General features: G+C 44.3%; 1 protein-coding gene across 1 annotated transcript; it reads right to left on the bottom strand.

Moving 5' to 3' along the window:
- Positions 1 to 8,309: 8,309 nt before the first annotated feature.
- On the bottom strand, positions 8,310 to 17,777 carry dok2 (docking protein 2). The gene is made up of 8 exons (XM_083785013.1): positions 17,447 to 17,777; positions 17,121 to 17,258; positions 15,662 to 15,829; positions 13,645 to 13,753; positions 11,657 to 11,835; positions 11,060 to 11,269; positions 10,081 to 10,194; positions 8,310 to 9,618 (listed from the first exon to the last, which is right to left on the bottom strand). Exons 1-8 carry the CDS (start codon positions 17,504 to 17,506, stop codon positions 8,872 to 8,874), a joined length of 1,725 nt encoding a protein of 574 aa, XP_083641139.1. The 5' UTR covers positions 17,507 to 17,777; the 3' UTR covers positions 8,310 to 8,871.
- Between the last annotated feature and the right edge of the window lie 289 nt (positions 17,778 to 18,066).

The following is an 18,066-nucleotide window of genomic DNA, read 5'->3' as shown; positions in this document are numbered from 1 at the left end:
CTTTCTTTCTCAGTTGAAACTTGAAACTGCACATTGTGGATTCAGTCCCTGCATGTGTTACAGTTTTACTCAATTGCTTTTGCACATTTCTTGTGCTCTGCATTCAGTGAAAATATTCAGTGGGTCTCTATAGGCTACCACTTTGCTCTCAAAGTGGGGTCCGTGGACTGGACCCCCAGGGTGCCCAACAAAATGAGGAACAGTTTAAACACTTAAACCCAATTTCTTTCATTTTTTTGATTACTTTAAAAAATAAGGAAGGATCTTGACGAATGTTCTCTTTTAGGGATTCCCTGGTACAAAATCTTTCCAGATGGCGGTCCGCTGTCGAAGGCAATCAATGTGGTGCTCCTTGACATGAAAATGTTTGAGGAGAACCACAGGTCCGTACGACACATCTGGTTTACTGCCTTTAAATCCCATTGGTATCTCTCTGCTGAGTCCATCACCGCACAACCATGTGTGGCTGTATGCATGCTTGCAAACGTGAGTGTGTGTGTGTGCGTGTGTGCGTGCGTGTGTGCGTCCGTGTGCGTCCGTGTGCGTGCGCATTTGGTAGGCCTACGCGTGTGTATTCTGGAGGTTGTAGTTGGCCTACTGACAGCTGATATAATTGATTTGAGATGGTTTTAATGGGTATGTGCCAGTGGGGGGTCTCACTGACAGCAGGAGGTCAGCAGAGAAAACAGACAGTGTGTGTATAATAGACCTCTGTACCAGAGTGTCTGCTGTGTGTTCCACTGCCTGGACCATCTACACGTTACTGACCTGGCTATATACACCATAGAACACAACAATACAAATGTAAGATAACTAAAATTTAATTACCTGGCTTACCACAATGACGTTTTGCTGGTTGAACACACAATCGCAATTTAATACAAAAACAACGTACTGTAATACAACTGTTATGACCAATTGTGATTTATATTTAAAAATAATCCGTCTGTGTTCTTCGTAAGGATGTCTCTGTCATTGTACGACTGATGGATGCCGTTTCCAGTGTGGATGGATTGACTCACTGGAAACGTCATCGGTCAGTTGTCCAGCGACAGAGACATCGGTCAGTTGTCCAGCGACAGAGACATCGGTCAGTTGTCCAGCGACAGAGACATCTGTCCATCGACAGAGACATCCTGTCCAGCGACAGAGTTGGCTTTGTTATTATCTTCTGGATTTGTGTGTGTAATTCGATGAGGTTTAAGACCCTTGTGTGTTTTGTTTACTGTAGGTAGGTACGTTTGCTAGGAGATAAGACTGATTAGACCAGTGGGGGCTCACATGAAGAATGTTCACGGCCCACCCTTCCCACGTGTTAAGTGGACAGATGGGTGGGGCCACGTGCATTTCCAGAGCATGTTAGTTTATCACAATGAAAACACATGAAACAGTGGGCCCGACTGGCAGGTTAACTACCGTTTTACCCCAATACCCCTTTCTGTATATGAAGCACATTCCATTTTGTAAAGAAAAAAAAGAGAGGAAAAAAGCTCGGAGCAGTAGGTATGAATCACCAAACTGTGTGGAATTGTTCTCTCTTGTTTTTGTTTAGTTTAGTGGGGTTAGGACGGGTGTTTGTTTTTGTTTTCAGGCAGGGGTTAGGAAGGGGTTATCATAGTTTGGGTTTGTTTATTATTTTGGCCTGGGTTCACCCCTAGGTGGCGTCAAGCTTGTAAATAACTTCTCGGTGCATAGCAGTAAATGGCAGGGCACCTTTTCTTGCATTTAATACCTTCTCTTGTTTTGTGTTGTGCTCTTCTGCCCCTAGACCAGTGCTTCTTAACCTTTTCAGGCTCTGGGACCCCCCCCCCCAAAATAATCATACTTGGACTGGGGACCCCCCCAAAATAATCATACTTGGACTGGGGACCCACCAAAATAATCAAACTTGAACTGGAGACCTCCCAAAATAATCAGATTTGAACTGGGGAGTGGGGACCCCCCAAAATAATCATACTTGGACTGGGGACCCCCCAAAATAAACATACTTGGACTGGGGACCCCCCCCAAAATAACTTGGACTGGGGACCCCCCCAAAATAATCATACTTGGACTGGGGACCCCCCCCTAAATAACTTGGACTGGGGACCCCCCAAAATAATCAGATTTGAACTGGGGAGTAGAATAGACACTAGGCCAGTGGTTCCCGAACATTTCAGGTCGAGATCTGAAAGAGAGTTTAGACAGGGTTTTCACTTGAGTATTAAAAGGATAGAGACTGATCTGGCGCCCCCCCCCCCCCCCCCCCGCGCTATTCATGTCAGTGGAAGTTGCTCAGTGGCGTTTTGAAGCACCTGGAAGGACAGTCTCAAAATATCTACTTCCGCATTGGACCACCAGAATTTGGTGGTCCAATGCGGAAGTGCAACGAGCGCTCGATGTTAAAGCCCAGCTGCACGGGGTTTCCTCGTCATGAATTCACGGGTCCACAGCCTGCAGTCCTTCCTCTTACCACTAGGGCCCAGTGCTTCAACGTTGGAGCGCCTCACTGGCCCCTTGGTCACGACCCATAACAATTGGTCCGTGACCCACAAAATGTATGGGTCACGGACCAATTTTTATGGGTCGAACTTAATGGGTTCCGACCCACTGTTTGGGAAACATTGGACTAGATTATTCCACGTTGAACCACATTTTTATCTTGGTAGTTCTCCAGGGTATCGGCACTGCTCAGGTTGGTTGACAGACCTGGTATCCAGGTCTCCATTAAGTCGTTGATGGTGTCCATCAACGTCCTTATTGGGGCAAGCACTGATCCGGCCAGTCGATTAGGTAAAGGTCCATAGTCCATACTGTACAATGTACTGTAGTAGACTAGAATAGACGTGAGCAGCTGTTGAATGAATGTGTCTTTGTTCGGTAGCGATCTGTTAAACATCTGGAACACAGACATCCTACCATCCTGTCTGTTTTTATAACTTCCTGTCTGTCTGGTTACCTGTCTTTCTCTCCCTCTCTCTCTCTGACTCTCTCTCTGGCTCTCTCTGTCTCTCTCTCTCTGTCTGTCTGTCTGATTCCGGCCCCTGGGCTCTGTTCTGAGCCAGTCTGAGCCCCCCCCCCCCCTCTCTCTCTCTCTCTCTCTCTCTCTGCGTGCAGCTGACTCTCACACAGCATAAAGACATTTGAGTTAATGATTTGGACTGAATACAGGTCTCTCTCTCACTTATAATAACAGTTGACTCAAAGGAGCTCTGCTGGAGACTGTAGGACACAGCATAGACACATCTGTACATATATACATAATACAAACATCTATACACAAAAACATGTACACAATGCACGCACGCACGCACACACGCACAGTTGCACACACGCACACACACACACACACACACACACACACACACACACACCAAAAGAGACAGTCACTATATTTTAGTCGAGATTTGGGATTTCTTTCTGTGAGACTTTGGAAGCACACACGTGTGCAGTGCACACACAGCTCTCAATTTGGAGTTTAGTCACATCAGTTGGCTAACTTGTTTTCAATTCTCTACTGTGACTCACACTACTGTGCGTTGGATGGATATGGTTCCTTTAGTTTCCCTAATATCCTGTTCACTGAAAAGACATTAGTGGCACAGAGGTGTGTGTGTGTGTGTGTGTGACACAGATTTTCTCCAACATTCATTTAATGTGCAAAACACTGAGTGAACTGAATGATAAACTATAGGATGTGGTTTGGAATGAACACTAGTCTACTCTACAGGAGACATTCTTTCCCAGTCCAAACAGGAGGCTGGTTTCCAGTGGATTTACGACACCACCACAGGGCTGTCCCATTTGATCAACATGCTGTAGTGACAAGGGTTCCATTTGTTAAAAAGAAAATAACAAAAAAGAAAAAAAATGGTTGGAAAACTTCTTAACCACTAGACTAGAGCTTTAGGGCCCTAGGCATGTTTAACTATTTAGAAAAACATTAAAAAAACAAAGCAAAACTAAAAAATCTAATATGTTACGTATCGATGTAGATGAGCTCAATAGAAGAGCATTGAGACAAAATACAGTCCCCCCAGAGGTCATCCATCCATCCATCTTCAACCGGCACCGCTTACATTAGTAACTCCCTCCTGGGGGATTCCGAGGCATTTCAAGGCCAGTGATTTGATGTACTCCCTCCATCTGCGCCTTGGTCTGCCCTGGTGTCTCCTCTCCTCCCAGTGAACCGTGCATCGAGGACCTCCCTAGGAAGACACTTGAGAGGCATCCTAACCAGATGCCCCAACCAGCTAGGCTGGTTCTTTCTAGGCGAAGAAGCAGCGACTCTACTCCGAGTCTCTCTCTTGTGAACTTCTCATCCTATCTCTAAGGGAGATGCCAGCCACCCGTCGGAGAAAACCCATTTCGGCCGCTTGTATTTGCCCTTTGACCTTGAATATTATTAATTTGTATATTGCGACCTAATCAGCCGGTCAGTGATTTATCTATAAACAATGACCACTCACTCTATATACCATACAGATTGGCCAAAATTACATTTTATTCAAGAAAAAGGTTACATAGGTTTATTATCATTAATCCAGTGCCTTTTTGAGTGGTGCAACCACTCCAAGGAACAGCTTTGTCCCTACTCCCTATGTGACTATATGTTACTATGGGACTGTGTCATGACTGTTACTATGTTTAGAGTACCAATAGGGGGTGCTGTTGCACCACTCGCTTCAGACTGGTCTGATTTTTCTATTATGTTGTTACATTGTAACAAAGGAAATGCATGTATTTAATTCAGTCTGAGCAGAAGCAGGGGTAAAACACATCCTAAAAAAACTATGAGCAGAGGGGGGATATCAAAAGCAGATGGATTAATCCACCCCCCCCCCCCCCCCCCAGGCAGATCAAAACCTAATAGTGATGTTGGGTTATTTAGTCTGGACACAACATGACGTAAGGTTCCTTTGAGAATCAAACCCGGGTCTCCCATGTTGGAAACCAAACTGTAGTCAAGAGGGAAACCCCACCTTGGCCAGGCCCGGGGAGCTTTTAGTCCTCGAGGTAGGATGATTTATTCTGCTAAATGCACACCCCTTTGAGCCCCCACCCCCCACCCACCACCCCTCCCCAATGGGAAACTGGATCTGGGTCACTCACGGCACCAATGAATGTAACACTCAAGATTTCAACACGGGTCTCCTGCATGATCTACTGCTATTAGGTCCAGAGGGAGTCGTCCCCCTCCTGGCCATGGGAGATATGGGGTTTATGGGAGATATGGGGTTTTGAACTTCATAGGCTGAGATTCTGTGCTAAACCTCCCATACATTACAAAAGTTTTGACAAGATTTTGGAAAGATTTGTTTTAAATCATTCCAAAATCTTGTCAAAAATCTTGTATGGGAGGCTCTACACAGAAACGCAGTCTAACACAGGGTTTCCCAATTCCTTTTCCAAATTATGTCTAGGGTTCCAAGCCGAGGGCCACAACATGCGTGAGCGTGCACACATGCACACTTTTTTTTTAAATTCATAGAATAGATGAAGACCTATTTTGACAGTTGCAACACATGACATGATGACATGAGACTGCCTTCCCCATTAGATCTGCCCAGTCGATTGGGGCTTTTAAATGCTTACTCAAAACTCTCCCTTGCGTTTAATTGCACTTGAGCTCTCTGTCTTCCGATATTTTGTTCTGTGCTAATGTATGCTCTTGTTTAATATTTTCTTGTCGTTCATGTTTGTTGCCTTTTTTTTGTATCAATGTTTTATATTGCTTTGTTCTGTTTTGACCTTGTTCAGCACTTTAGTCAGCCTTGAAAATAGATTTAGAAATAGGACTAAAGTTTGATTTGATTTGATTCCTTGACAACAAGCGTCAATGAGTATCAGCTGTATACAGATTACGGAAACCAGAAACGGAACAATTCTGTTTTCAGAGATGTTTTCGTTGTTGAGAGGATATGTTTGAGCTGCAGGTGAGTTATATTCATTAGTACATGCATGATGCCACGATCTGGAAAAGCTTAAAACACATGTTAAGCTCTGCATCTCTGTTTACTGAGCCAGGTCCAGGACTCCACAAGCTGCTCTGCATCTCTGTTTACTGAGCCAGGTCCAGGACTCCACAAGCTGCTCTGCATCTCTGTTTACTGAGCCAGGTCCAGGACTCCACAAGCTGCTCTGCATCTCTGTTTACTGAGCCAGGTCCAGGACTCTACAAGCTGCTCTGCATCTCTGTTTACTGAGCCAGGTCCAGGACTCTACAAGCTGCTCTGCATCTCTGTTTACTGAGCCAGGTCCAGGACTCTACAAGCTGCTCTGCATCTCTGTTTACTGAGCCAGGTCCAGGACTCCACAAGCTGCTCACGAGAACTGATTTTACAGAAGACGAACAGATGAAGATGGATGAGGTGGAGTTATAACACACGCACGCACGCACACATACATACACATAAACACATAAACACTTAATGTGATGTCATTATTGTTAAATTAAAGCTGCTGACTTGTATATATATCTTGGTCATAAATTCAATGTGGCAGGTGAATGGAAAGTCATTGAAATAATTTTAAATGAGTGTTCCAATTTCCACCAGACTTGACAGATACAGTACATCGACCCTGCCAATTATCATGAAATTGGAAGCGATTGGAGTAAAGTAACATTTGTCAAAGTAAAGTAACATTAGTAAAGTAACATTGGTCAAAGTAAAGTAACATTAGTAAAGTAACATTGGCCAAAGTAAAGTAACATTAGTAAAGTAACATTGGCCAAAGTCCTGCACTTTTCTCCCAACTTGAGGTTCGGGCTACCGTACGCAGCCCTCACATCTATAGTTCTCTCACACCTACGTTGTACCGCCGAATCCGACCGATATGTGGGCATGTGACATCATATTCAAGAGGGTGGTCTGAGGGCCGATTCATACTCCTATTTTACCGCTGTTTCGGCGCTGTAGTGCCGAAATGATTTCGGCTCGTCAGAAATTTTCAGTAGCACCGAAGAGTCGACTTTAGAACGGTACCCGCCCCCCTGAACCTCAAATGCCGTCAAATTGTAGGCTTTACAGAGCCGAACCGACTTTTATTCGGCTCTAAAATAGGAGTATGAATCGGCCCTGAGACTTCCTAACTTTTAGTGGAAATACTGTAGCCTATATATACAAGCTTCTGCCATTTAGTGAATTTGCTTAATCATGTTGGAGAACTTGCTAGAGGTTCTCTGTTCTAAGATCTACATACATGTAGTAGGCACAAGGTCTTACTGACACGTGAGTTGGATCCTATTGTCCTTTGGAGGCGGTTATAACAACTCACTGTTTGGGGAAGAGAACACCAACTTCCACAAACAAATGTACCTCTTGGGGGAGCAGCAGCAACTGAAACAACAACACTGGACTGATTAGGCTCTAGTCTAACTCTATGCACATGGTCAAACAGAGTCAGGGTGCTGCTATTGTGCATGTTGGCTCACTGGAAACACTCTGCTACACCAGTGGGTCTCAAAGTGTCCTGGTTCCAAATGGCCCCATATGGGTGTGTAACTCAGTTATGTTTATTTATTTGACATGGACATCACAATCTCATTGTGATCACGAGTGCTAGTTCTCACCTGTCCAATACCTGTTATGGAGGGGGGGGGAGCGGGGAGGAAATTCTAAAAAAGTTTGAGAACCACTGTAGGCTACACTGCAAGGAACAGAGCCTTATAATTAGTATCATCGCTAACACCTTCATTTCATTTGGCACATGTTATGAGTGTCACAGTACAATACAATTTATAATTTATATCAGAGGATGATAATTCATTTGCCTGTGCGGCTACTTGATAGAGGCCCAGAAGTAGGAATAGTTATTTCCAAAATTGCTCATGTGCATCGATAGAGCAACTATATAGCTAGCATGTTTTTCCCATGCAGTGTTTGTTTAATGTCCCCCCCCCCCCCCCCTATAACGGCTAACCCCTGTTGAACACAGGGAACATAGCAATGATCAAATTCCCATTGACAATGAATGGAGAATTTACATGTGTCTGAGCAAAATGTCATGATGATGTACGTGTACGATAAGAGTGCCCTTCACTTCACACAGGTGTGATTCTTTTACCACCATTAAGTGAAAACTCTTGGCTATCTGTCAATATTAGCATCTTGTGTGGATGCATCAATGTGGTTGATAATGTGTGTGTGTGTGTGTGTGTGTGTGTGTGTGTGTGTGTGTGTGTGTGTGTGTGTGTGTGTGTGTGTGTGTGTGTGTGCTGTTTTGAATTGTAATCGTTGTAATCTCTCTTTAGAAGCGTTTTTCATCATCATTATCAGTATTAGTATATAGGGTAGTAGGGTTAGTACCTCAAGCACAGTGAACAGTAATAGTCCAACAGAAACAATACGTTTTATTTCTAATTTCCAGGTTCTGTACAGCAGTTAGAAGATTGAAATCAGCGATTCATTATTCAATCATTTCCTAGTTTGATATTTGACTGTTGCCTGTTTAACATTGTGCTATTCTGTTTCAAAATATACAAAGTCTAGTCCAAAACAACACAAACATATTATTATATATTATGTACCTTATATTTGGAAAAGTGTCTTTTGAGTGTGTGCTCTTTATTAAAACACAGCCTATCACTGCCATCTCCTGGACATGATGCTATATTGCAGGAGAGAAAGGACTTGCCCTGAGTTGCTTTTAGCACAAACATGACAGGCCTCTGACAGGCCACTTCCTGTTCCAGTCAATGTTCTAGATCAAGTCAACATTTTCTGCTATTCAGACATTGTATGTCTGTGAAAATGACTATCAAATAGCTGAAGATCCTGAGGGTGTTTGATGCTATTTCCACGGAAAGGAAAAAGTATTTCAGTGCACTAGAATCGTGTGTGTGTGTGTGTGTGTGTGTGTGTGTGTGTGTGTGTGTGCGTGCGCCTCATCTCATCTGTTCTCTCTTTCTTTCACCATCACATTGTCGTACGGTGAGTCCGCTTGACGCTCTTCGGCGGCAGGAAACGCCCTCTGTGGGCGCTTGGGTATGTCATAGTCATCCACCCTGGGGTCGTACAGGTACTCCTGACCGTTAGCGTCAACATCAGAACCCATGCTCCTCCAGGCGTTGCCTCTCACCTCCTCAGGGTTGTCGTAGAGGGCGCCGACGGGAGCTTGCGGATTCGGCACGGCGACGGCGCAGCCCTCGGGCTCGTCATAGATGTGCTCCACCTTCCTGGGTGCCACGCCTGGGGGCTTGGGGGCCACTCCCCTAAAGGCCACTTTGACCTGCGATTCATCGATGCAGTCGTAAAGCGGGTCGCCCTCCGGGTCACCCGCCTCCGGCCCCTCCGGCCCTCTCAGGCTCAGCCCGAGGGCGTGGTGGGAATTGAAAATCTCCATGACGTTGTTGGCGATGGTGTCAAAGGGGAGGGAGTACTCTGAGTCGGCGACTCTCTGTCCTCTCGTGGGTTTCTCTCTTCCATCTCTCTTCTTGTCTCTCGCTGGATGTTGTCCGGGCAGGGTGATCTCGGAGTAGGCCTCCTGCTCCTGGTGGGCGACATGCTCTGGGTCCTGGTCCGTGCTGCTGTGAGGCAGCGGACAGCTGGAAATGGGCTTCACTGGAGTCTTCCTGCCTCCTCTGGTGTCCAGCGTCAAACTCTTCACTCCCGTCAACACCTTGTCGACCGGAGGGGACTAGAGGAGAGGTAGAGGAGAGGAGGGGGGTGGGACAAGGAGGAGAGAGAATAATAATAGAATAGTCCTTAATTAATACAGACTGTTTTGTACACTGAGTTAGGGGTTTGTGTTGTTGATGTTGCTATACCAGCTGAAAGAGGCGTTTGTTTTGTTGTGTGGTATCTACAAGCTGAGTTTGGGGTTTGTGATTGACTGGTTGATTGAAAATGTTATTCACAGTTTTCAGAATGGATACAGTTCAAAGAAAGTACAGGTCAATACAAAAACTGCAAAAGAAAAAACCCAGAAAAGACTTGTTTACGTCAGGGTCCTCCATTTTCAATTCATCAGAACATTTAAAGACGTACAAATATACACTTCTATGCAAAAAAAGAAATCATCATCTATGCAGTTTTTTTTAAAGTATATAAAAGGGAAAAACATGTTGATGTTGTACCTATGCCTCTGTGTGGTACCTACCAGCTGAGAGGGGCGTTTGTGTTGTCTAGGCGAGACCTCTAGGTTCAGACTGTGTCTCTGAGTCTGACTCGGACTCGGAATGTCGTTCAACAGACTGTACACCATGTCATCATCCTGATAGATATAAAGCAAACCCACCACTTATTTCTGCTCTCAAAACTCTACATGCAAGTTATGCTATGATCATGGTAGATGTGGAAAAATGGGACATCTTAATTAAAATAAAGCATAGATTGGATGGAGAAGGAGCGCTCATTTTGTTTCACTTTTTACATCCCTTGAAACCAAGCACATGCGCTGACAGCCAGGCCTTGAGGCTTGTGAGGCGCACCTGAGCGAGCTGGCAGGCAAACGAGTGCCCATGCCGAGAAAACCGATGGCCTTGCGTGTCGACAAGTGTGCTGCACGTGATTTGAAATTGTGCATAAATATGTAGGACACTGAGTAGAATAGATGGCTTTACCTTTCCTGACACAACCAGATGCATTCCTCCTATAGTCTTGTGGGTAGACAGACCCACTAACCACCTTATTTCATCAATAGATGTGTCGTGTCGTGTCGTGTGCTGCGTTACGTTGTATGTAGTCAGAGGGTTGCATTTTCAGAGCATATTTTAACCCATTCTGACCTGAGATCAGATTCATACGAGGTTTCCGCCGGACACACACTGGTCTGATGAACCCATTCTGACCTGAGATCAGATTCTAAAAATGTCAGTCGTTCTTCGATTTTTTTCAAAAATAGCAGACCTACAAGCTCGTATCGCGCCACTCGGTGGCGCGATATGAGCTTGTAGATCTGCTATTTTTAAATAGCTAAAGCATAACATGATGCTGACACCAAAATGGGTGCCCAGTCAGAATGGGTTAAGTTACCATTCATTTCACCATTCCCACTTATAGTATCCTCATGGCCCACAGGTCGAGAATCACTTACGTACAGTATTTAATATTTTAAATGAGTGACCGGCGTAGCGTACCTGCATAGGTGAGTGTAGTAGAGGCAGTTCCGCCGCTCCAGACGTAGTGCGGTGGCGGAAGGTCCCGTCCTGTTGGGAGGGCAGGGCAGAGCGCTGCAGGCTGATGGCTGCCTCCACAGCCTGGAACACCATGTTCCCCTGCTTGGTGTCAAACTCAAAGCTGCCCTCTCCGCTGTCACATCGCCGACCCGCCTCGAAGGAGAAGGTTACCTGGAGACCACACACACACACACACACACACACACACACACACACACACACACACACACACACACAGGTCAGGGGAAAAGGGACATAAGGGATTTATAATAGGGACATAAGAAGGGCTCAGGAGAGGAGAATGTGTAGCTTCATGTAATTAGCTCTCAGAACAGCTGATAGCCTAGTGTATGAGAGTCAACTCGTGACGAGACCAGCATTAGAAAATATCCTCTTAATGAACTTAATGTGTGATTGATATTAGTATATTTTAATGCTGATACTTTTGTACTTTTACTCAAGTAACTCCTACTTCTAACAGAGCATATCCACATAAGGAAAACATGCGAGTATACTTCTTCCAACCGACCCGACAGCGTAGGAAATGGAAGCATGTACCTTGTCCCGTCCGAAGCGTCTCAGGTAGCGGTAGGGCCAGCTGTAGAGGACCTGGGACGCCTTGCTGTCCAGCAGCAGCAGGCTGTCCACATCGGCCCTCAGTACGAACGCTCCTCTCAGCCGACACCTGTCTGCCGCCTCACACCTCCTCATGCTCACTCTGAAGTCACGCACCAGCACTGTGCGCACACACACACACACACACACACACACACACACACACACACACACACACACACACACACACGCAGACAGAGAGAGAGAGAGAGAGAGGGATTGCTGAAATTAAAAATTTCAGTCAGGACAACTCAACAATTGAGTTGATATTTAAAACTTTTATGTAATGTTTGCTATAGAATCATGAATAATCCATTCAACATAAGGTAGTAGTCAAATTACTTATACTTCACACTGGGTGTGTTTTTATTTTTCTTTTAAAGAACATTTATTGAATTGATTAGTTTATGGATAATCATCTTTGTAAAGAAAATAATAATGACCAGAATAAACTAACGAAACAAAACAAAAAAAAGTACTACAGTAATGCTAATGTAAAGCACAATAGTAATCCTAAAGAAAGAAGTTTTACCATCAAACTCAAATTTCAACATCAAAAGCATGCAGTAAGAAAGTGACTCAATGTCTTAAGTTTCCACTGCAGGTCATCACTACTTCTGCAAAAACAGCTCACATGACGTCGGGCACTGCGTGTGTTTGTATTTGTGTGTGCGTGTGTGTGTGCGTGTGTGGGCGGCCATCTGTCTCGACCGGTTGTGTTAAGATAGATAGATAAGGAGAGAGGGCAGAGGTCATGGTACTGTAAATATGCTAAAGTGTGCAGACAGGGAAACATGTAACAAAAAAAAGCAAATAACCGAAAAAGTGAGCGACACCCACAGCCACAATACTAGAGGGAGCGAGAAGTTATAAAACAAACTTCTACAGCACTGCCACCCAAATGCCCTGACCCCCTCTCAACAAATACTGATCGCTGGCTTCCTTTGCGCTACAAGCTCGTAGCGCACCCCTCGGTGGCGTGCTATGAGCTTGTAGATCTGCAATTTTTCTTTAGCGAAATTATAACATAAATGTTTAAAACACCAAAATGGGTTCCCGCCATCCCTGGAGGATGGGTTCACACAGGCCTTTCAGAAGGACAAATGTAGAGGAAATAATCACTTCTCTCTGGCTTCAACAAGTATATATATTTTTTTTTCTTCCACTCTGTACATAGTGTTTTATATTTTGTGATGACATTGAATTTAGTTGTGGTTTTTCATGTCATGTTTATGAATTGAATACATAGGACCCGGATGGAAACAAGACCGCAAGGACTTGTTTGACTGTACTCACATTTCTGTCTAAATAAAGTATTCAATCAATCACTTTATCAATCAATCAGTCTTCCTGTCTCGTTTCAGCAGACATTTCCATTACACATACACTTACTGCCGCATTGCTACACAGACAGAGACCACAACACGGGAACATACACGACCACTTCTCCACTACGTAGGCATCTGCCGCACAAGTTGGTGTGTGTGTGTGTGTGTGTGTGTGTGTGTGTGTGTGTGTGTGTGTGTGTGTGTGTGTGTGTGTGTGTGTGTGTGTGTGTGTGTGTGTGTGTGTGTGTGTGTGTGTGTGTGTGTGTGTGTGTGTGTGTGTGTGTGTGTATATGAGAAAGCAGGATGTGTCAACCAGCTATAGCTGAGTAACTTGGCCACAAAGGCTGCTAAATATAGCAGCTCTGAAACTATGGCAACGAGATGACTTACAGGCTGTTCAGCTGACCTGAGGTCAGTAACACAAGACCGCTAACAACCATTCTAGCCTACTGTACGCACGCACCCTAACCTCCCTGTGAGGTTAGGGTTAGGTTAGGCCGGGTTTGAGCTAGGGTGTCGGACTAATGCCTGTCGGACTGTTAGTACGTCGGACCAAACACATGCATCAGTTTTTGAACACAGCTCTGAAGACAGGCAGACTACCTGTCTCTCTGCCGCTATACAATGAGTTGTCTTCCATTCTCTCAACTTCCTCTTCCTCATCCGTTATTCCTCTATGCAGACTCCTCCTCTTTTCCTCTGTCCAGCTCATCTGTACACACACACACACACACACACACACACACACACACACACACACACACATTTGAGAGATTAGGGAAGTTATGATGTCTCAACGCAGCATTGAGGTATGACTCAATCACAGACTAGCCAGGCGAGGCAGGCTACATTACACTAACAAATCACAGACTAACACCAGACTATAGTATCTCTGGCTGACTGATCCACACAAATAATATTTGATGTGGCAAATTAAAGGAAAAAACAGAATAACTGAGCGGAGAAACAAATGTATGTGCTTCCATCCAGGTGTACAGTGATACAATTAAGCTATTGGCATCATATCATCTGTGGCAAGAATAAAAATGCTGAGAAATTCCAGGTGACCGGCGCTGATTTAGATCAAGATGACAAGAGAAATGGATCTACAATGATTTATAATTGGGGGGTTAGAACTTTTAGTTACAAAGACTGTTCAACTGGCAATTTATATTTAAATTACATATATTTATTTGCATATGGGGAAAACGACATTAAATAGGTTTTGAAACTGTGGTCGAAAGTGCACATTTTGATGACCACGGTGCTCATGCCAAACCCTATGTAAGCTAACCCAGAAGAGCAACTCTTTCTCACGTGACTGAGAATGTAGGACATGATCAGACTGTCATCGGCAAGGGTCATTTAATCAACTACTGTACAGTACATGGATGTGATAGAAAGGCTGCAGTGCTCAAATTCCTCATTCATTACAAAGACAAATATGTGTAATATTTGAGAATAAAGTGGTGCAAAAACAAAATCATATACTGGTCTACAGAGAGCAGAGATGTGGGAAACAGTGTCACAACCCCTGACATGTTGTTTGTTGTTTAATTCCTACTTATGGTTGGTGTTTTACTTTTCAGTTCTGTTCCATTAATTCCGAAGTAATGTTGCATTCCTTGTTTCCTTGTTGGGCTTTGCTTTACACTTCTGTACCTTTATTTTGTAGTGATGTTATAGTGTCCTGGTTTCCTCTGTAGTTACTGTTCTCTGTCTTGTCTCACCTCCCTGTGATTACTAGTTTTCTCCACCTGTGTCCTGTTAGTCTCCTTGCCAATCACTGTGTTGAACTGTTGATGCAGTCCAGTTCACCTGTGTCCTTGTGTATTTACTATTTATACCCCCCCTGTTATCAGTGTAAAGTGGTTCTTTTCTAGTTACCGGTAGTTGTGAAATGTTACGTGTCTCATCTCTTGACACCAGCGTGCTTCCAGTGTTTTAGTTAGAATTCTTCGTTTTTGAGTTATAAACACTGAACCAAGTAACCAGCCTGCTCTGCCTCTGCCTCAGCCTGCATTTGGGTCCCACATTCTCTCCTGACACAAACCTGCGGCGTGACGGTGATATGGTCATGCCAGTGGCATGAGTAGTCACTGAATGGCCTGATGGGTATTTATCCTATGGTCTTTGCAGTAACTAACAACATCACCCCAATTGAACACACGTGGGACATTTCATGTTTAATAGACTACCATTGTCAAAACGCCAAATGAGGCCACATCTTTTGTTACAATGTTTCCCATATCCCTCCAGTAGAGTTCCAGAGTTTTAGGTATGTATGCCATGGTGCATTGAAGCTGTTATGGTGGTTTGTGGTGGCCCAACGCTTTACAATGCCTTTATCCAAAGCGCTTTACAATGTGCGTTCTCTCATTCACTCATACAATCACTCAGTTCAAAGACTCTTTGCTCAAGATCACTTTGACCATCATGTTATTTTTTTCCTTTTATTTGCCACCCATCTGTATTTATTTACACACATGTAGAGCTGAGTCAACTCAAATAAAAATATTCTGTACCGGAATGTGCATACAGGGAATGCTGATGTGTGTGTGTGGTGTGTGCGTGCATGTGTTTCTGTCTGTGCATGTGTATGTGAGGTGTGTGTACTTACAGGGAAGGCAATCTCACAGAGTTTGTGAGTCCAGTCGTCCAGGTGTGCTCTGTCTGAGGCAAACACATACAGTTTCTCTGTCGTCTCTACGAGGAACGGTCCAGTGTCTTTGGGACAGCCGTCCATCTCGACCTCCGACACGCGGATACAGTCGGACAGACGGATCACCTGCGAGACAGGTACAGACAGACAGATGGATCACCAGGTGCATGGTTCAGACAGACAGGTACAGACAGACAGGTACAGACAGACAGATGGATCACCAGGTGCATGGTTCAGACAGACAGGTACAGACAGACAGGTACAGACAGACAGGTACAGACAGACAGATGGATCACCAGGTGCATGGTTCAGACAGACAGGTACAGACAGACAGGTGCATGGTTCTCAAACTTTTGTGTCAAAGACCCACAAATTGATGTATTGGCCCCCAGGCCATAAGAGAAGATTTGTGTTCTAAAGGCATTGTGAACTAATGAGATTGTCTATTTTTGAATAGCTGAAGTAGGCCTATAAAGGGTTCAAGTGTTTTACCTGGTTTTGAGATAATATATTTATAGATATTGCTGGGGGCCCCCTGGAACCCCCCCCTCTACGACCCCAGTCATGGGTGAGGTCACACATGGGGCTTATAATGGTGTGTTCTCACATTCTCTATATCACAGTGTGGTATGGAAACTGTAAACTGTTCAGCCTGTGACAGGAAGAAGCCTAACAAGGTAGTTAAAGCATCGTCAACAGTAATTGGTCAGGATTTGCAAAGCATAACCACAAAAAGAATAGGTATGGAAATAATCTGAAACTCTCATGAATGCCTCCTTCCGGAACAAGGTTACAAAGAATATTACCACATCACATGAACCATAGGGTTAATTTTAGCTACCGGTATTTGACAATTGACACATAGTAGAACAGAGTGGTTAAGACCAGAACTATTTGTTTCCGTAACTGCAGATAGTCTGTAGCAGTGAGGGCCCTTATAACTTGCTGAATCGATTATGTTTTACATGGGTCTATATATTTTTTTTATGCACCTGATTTATTGTTTTGTCTATCCCGAGCACAGAAATGGTAATAAAGTATTGAATCTTGAATCTATAACCCGTTAGAAGAGAGAACATGACATAGAATAACAGCTCACTGCCTGGTTCCCAACATCATGGTTACCAACCAAGGAGTTCACATGGAACCATGTGTCTGTAACACTGAGAATGTAATGGAAGCAAATGGCACAAATACAGGTCCATTTGGTTCCAATTATTGTACATCCTTCCTCAGAGTTAAAAATAACATGTATATATTACAGTGTAGATTGTGGTCCCCCAGTGTAGATTGTGGCCTAATATGCATATCATTTTAGGGGGAACCTTGTGTTGAGTCACTGCAACAGAAGTATTGTGCACGCAGCAGAGGACAGTAGAATAGAACACAGTCGAATATAGAAGCCAGTGGAACGTACCTTCTTGTGCTCCTGTTGTTTGCGGAGAGCTTTATCATTCTTCTCCGTTGTTCCTCCATCTTTATACTCGAAATACTCCAGACGAGAAATGGAACACACACACTCTCTATACAACACGCACCACACACGTTTCCACTTCTACACAGCATGCACACACACACACACACACACACACACACACACACACACACACACACACACACACACACACACAGACGCATTTACGCACACACACATCACATGCACACTGTAAATGATTTATACACAGAGATGGATAGATAGTTATATGTGCCTGAATAGATTAGTAGTGGTGGTGGTTGGTATACCTTTCCAAAGCGTTGTTGTTGAAGGAACAATATCCCTTGTTTCCTGATGTCCTCCCCCATGACCACACAACACTATCCTCCTCTCTTCTCCTCCTTGGCCTTTTCTTCTCTCTTGCTGTAGTTCAGGATCTTGGCTTTTCGGTGGTGTTTCAACCCTCGAGTTGTAACACTATCTATACTTGTCCTTTCTACGGTCTTCCTCTTCTCTTCTCCTCCCCTCTCCTCTCTCCTGTCTCTAATTCTCTTTTCTCTCTTTTTCAATATAATGTAAAACACAAGCATTTGGTCCTCAGACCGCTACTCCATTACTTGTGCACTCTCTTATCCTCTTTGTCTCTGTCTCTCTCTGTCTCTCTCTAGCTCTCTCTCTCTCTCTCTCTCTCTCTCTCTCTCTCTCTCTCTCTCTCTCGGGTCGTCACACATACAGACAGTTGACACTGACATAGCAACTTCCTGCCTTTTCACACTTTTGCAACTCTGTGTGTGTGTGTGTGTGTGTGTGTGTGTGTGTGTGTGTGTGTGTGTGTGTGTGCGTGCGCGTGCGTGCTCATGTGTGCATGTCTATTTGAATGCGTATGTGTGTGTGTGTGTGTGTGTGTGTGTGTGTGTATGTGTGTGTG

This window comes from Protomyctophum parallelum (genome assembly GCF_964188405.1).
Source record: "Protomyctophum parallelum genome assembly, chromosome: 15".
NCBI classification, from domain to species: Eukaryota; Metazoa; Chordata; class Actinopteri; order Myctophiformes; family Myctophidae; genus Protomyctophum; species Protomyctophum parallelum.
Note: the sequence above shows the minus strand (reverse complement) of the source record. Positions and strands in the feature narration are given on the sequence as shown.

Excerpts from the sequence above, each read along its gene's own strand:
- dok2 (XM_083785013.1), bottom strand. The coding sequence starts at position 17,506 with ATGGGGGAGGACATCAGGAAACAAGGGATATTGTTCCTTCAACAACAA. Across the intron at positions 17,259-17,446 it reads AACAACAACGCTTTGGAAAG|AAGTGGAAACGTGTGTGGTG; the intron begins GTATACCAACCA and ends CATGCTGTGTAG. Across the intron at positions 10,195-11,059 it reads TACTACACTCACCTATGCAG|GATGATGACATGGTGTACAG; the intron begins GTACGCTACGCC and ends TATATCTATCAG.